The sequence below is a fragment of the Plasmodium reichenowi genome, chromosome 13 (assembly GCF_001601855.1).
Source record: "Plasmodium reichenowi strain SY57 chromosome 13, whole genome shotgun sequence".
NCBI lineage: Eukaryota > Apicomplexa > Aconoidasida > Haemosporida > Plasmodiidae > Plasmodium > Plasmodium reichenowi.
The window spans coordinates 1,507,909-1,510,400 of NC_033658.1; the positions used below are offsets into that span (position 1 = coordinate 1,507,909).

Below are 2,492 nucleotides of genomic sequence, written 5' to 3' on the forward strand. Positions count from 1 at the left end.
ATACACATGAAAAATTATCTGTATATTCCTTTTTTTTATATTTTTATCTAAATATAACAGATGGTTTAAATTATGTATCAATTATATTCTTCATTTTTAAGTTAATGTAAAAATGAACTTTCATATTTTATTCATTAAAAAAATTATTAGTTAAAAAAAATATTAAAAAAAAAAAAAAAAAAAAAAAAAAAATTATTTTTTATTTATTTTTTTTTTTTTTTTTTTTTTTCTTGCGCGTGTAATTTTATATATATTTATATATATTTATATTTATTTGTACATTTTAATTTTTATTGTAGATTTCGTTTTTATATTTTTTATTTTTCTTACGCACAACTCCGTAAAATTTTAGAACCCATCGTTTTTAAAAAAGAAAAAAAAAAAAAAATCCAATGGTCACAGGTCCTGATATGTTATGGTTGGTTATTACGAGTGGCATAGCATGTTTTTTTATGGCCTTTGTTACTGGAGCTAACGACATAGCGAACACATTTAGTACATCTATAGGTTCAAAAGCTATTTCTATAAAAAAGGCTTTAATTGTTGCATTTTTTTTTGAAGCATTAGGAGCTTCCTTATTAGGAGGTACAGTTACTGATTCCATACGTTCGAAGATAATAAATTTTCAAGTTTTCTATGACACTCCAGAATTTTTAATGTTAGGAATGTGTTGTGCCCTTATGGGTGCAACGGTTTGGTTAGCTGTAGCTACAAGAGCTGGATTACCTGTATCAACAACTCATAGTATTATAGGAGCATTATTAGGTTTTGGATTAGCGACAGGTAATATGAAATCAATAAAATGGGAAAAAATTAATAATATTGTAATATCTTGGTTAGCTGCTCCAATATTAGCTGGAACCTGTTCTGCAATAGCATTTACTGTATTAAGAATGTTAATTTTGAGAAAAAAAAATTCTTTTGAAATAATAAAAAAGATGTATTGGTTTTTAATATTTTTAATTACCTTACCATTTAGTGTTTTTTTAATATTCCATAACCCAATAGTAATAAATACACAATGTAAAATGAAGAAAGATGGAAAAGTGATTGTATCATCACCATGTTATATTGAAGACTGGAGTGCTGCTCATAGTTTTTATGCGTCTATTATATGTATCATATTATCATCTGTATTAACAGCAATAGGTTCTTTTGTTATATATATTATATATAACAAAAGGATAAATAATTACAATTTGAAGAAAAAAATTTTTTGTGAAGAATTAGCTGATATAGAAAAGAACCCACAGAATAATTTCTGCGCAATTATTAACAGTAGTTTAAATTCTGTAGCATCAAATGAAACCCAGTTAACCCAAGCAAATAACAAAACACCTAATGGAACCAAGCAAAACCAAGTAGTTAATAGCACTAAGAGTAATAATAGTATTATATTAGTATTACCAGGTGATAAAAATGTAAAGAGTCAACAAGATGATTCCAAAACAAAAGGAACCGACAAAACAGGAAGTGTAGAATCACATCATGTGGTACATATTAAAGATAATGAAAGCGAAGAGAAATCTCATGAAAATATGTTAAAAAAGAATGTTGATAAGGTTACCAACATGAACGAAAATAATAATAACAGCAACAGCAATAATGGTAACATTAATAGTAAGAGTAATGAGGGAAAAGGTAAAGGAGGAGGAGATTTAAAAAATATGGAAAATGTTATTATAGAAAACTTCGATCCACAAACAGAAATTGTATTTTCCTCCTTACAAATTATAAGTGCTATATTAGGTGTTGTAGCTCAAAGTGCTAACGATACAGCTAATGCTATCGGTCCATTTGCTGCTGTGTTTAATACATATAATAATGGAATTAGAGGGAAAATTAAAGTACAGTGGTATATACTTTTATTTGGGGGTTTATCCATGTCTTTAGGTTTATCTATTATGGGATATAGAGTTATTAAAACTGTTGGTATGAAGTTAATTAAAATAACACCTGCTAGAGGTTTTACCATAGAACTTATTTCCGGACTTGTTGTTTTATTTTTTAGTATATGTGGTATTCCTTTAAGTTCTACACACTGTGCAGTTTCTAGTGTTATAGGTTTAGGTCTAGTTGAGGCCAAAATGAATGCAGATAATAAAAAACATGCAAGAAAATCTATGGACAAGGATATAATTCAAGTTGACAAGGATAAAAGTTTTACCCTAACAGAAAAAATTAAATATCCATTTTCTTTTCTTAATACATCTTGTGTTAATCTGAGATTATTTAGAACAGTTTTTCTTTCTTGGATACTTACTGTAGTTTTTTCAGGTAATAAAAATAAATAAATAAATAAATAAATAAATATAAATATATATATGTGTATATATATATATATATATTTTTTTTTTTTTTTTTTTTTTTTTTCAGCTACTGTGACCGCAGGTATTTACTCCTTCGCAGCATATAGTCCATCTTACATAATGAAGATGCAAACTGTTTAATTCGTCACATTTTTTGATATAAATATATATATATATATATAT

At 26.4% G+C, this 2,492-nt stretch overlaps 1 protein-coding gene across 1 annotated transcript; it reads left to right on the forward strand.

Moving 5' to 3' along the window:
• Positions 1–392: 392 nt before the first annotated feature.
• Positions 393–2,450, forward strand: PRSY57_1339900 (sodium-dependent phosphate transporter; the record flags this gene model as incomplete). The annotated part of the gene is made up of 2 exons (XM_012909326.2): positions 393–2,277; positions 2,377–2,450. 2 exons carry the CDS (start codon positions 393–395, stop codon positions 2,448–2,450), a joined length of 1,959 nt encoding a protein of 652 aa, XP_012764780.2.
• Between the last annotated feature and the right edge of the window lie 42 nt (positions 2,451–2,492).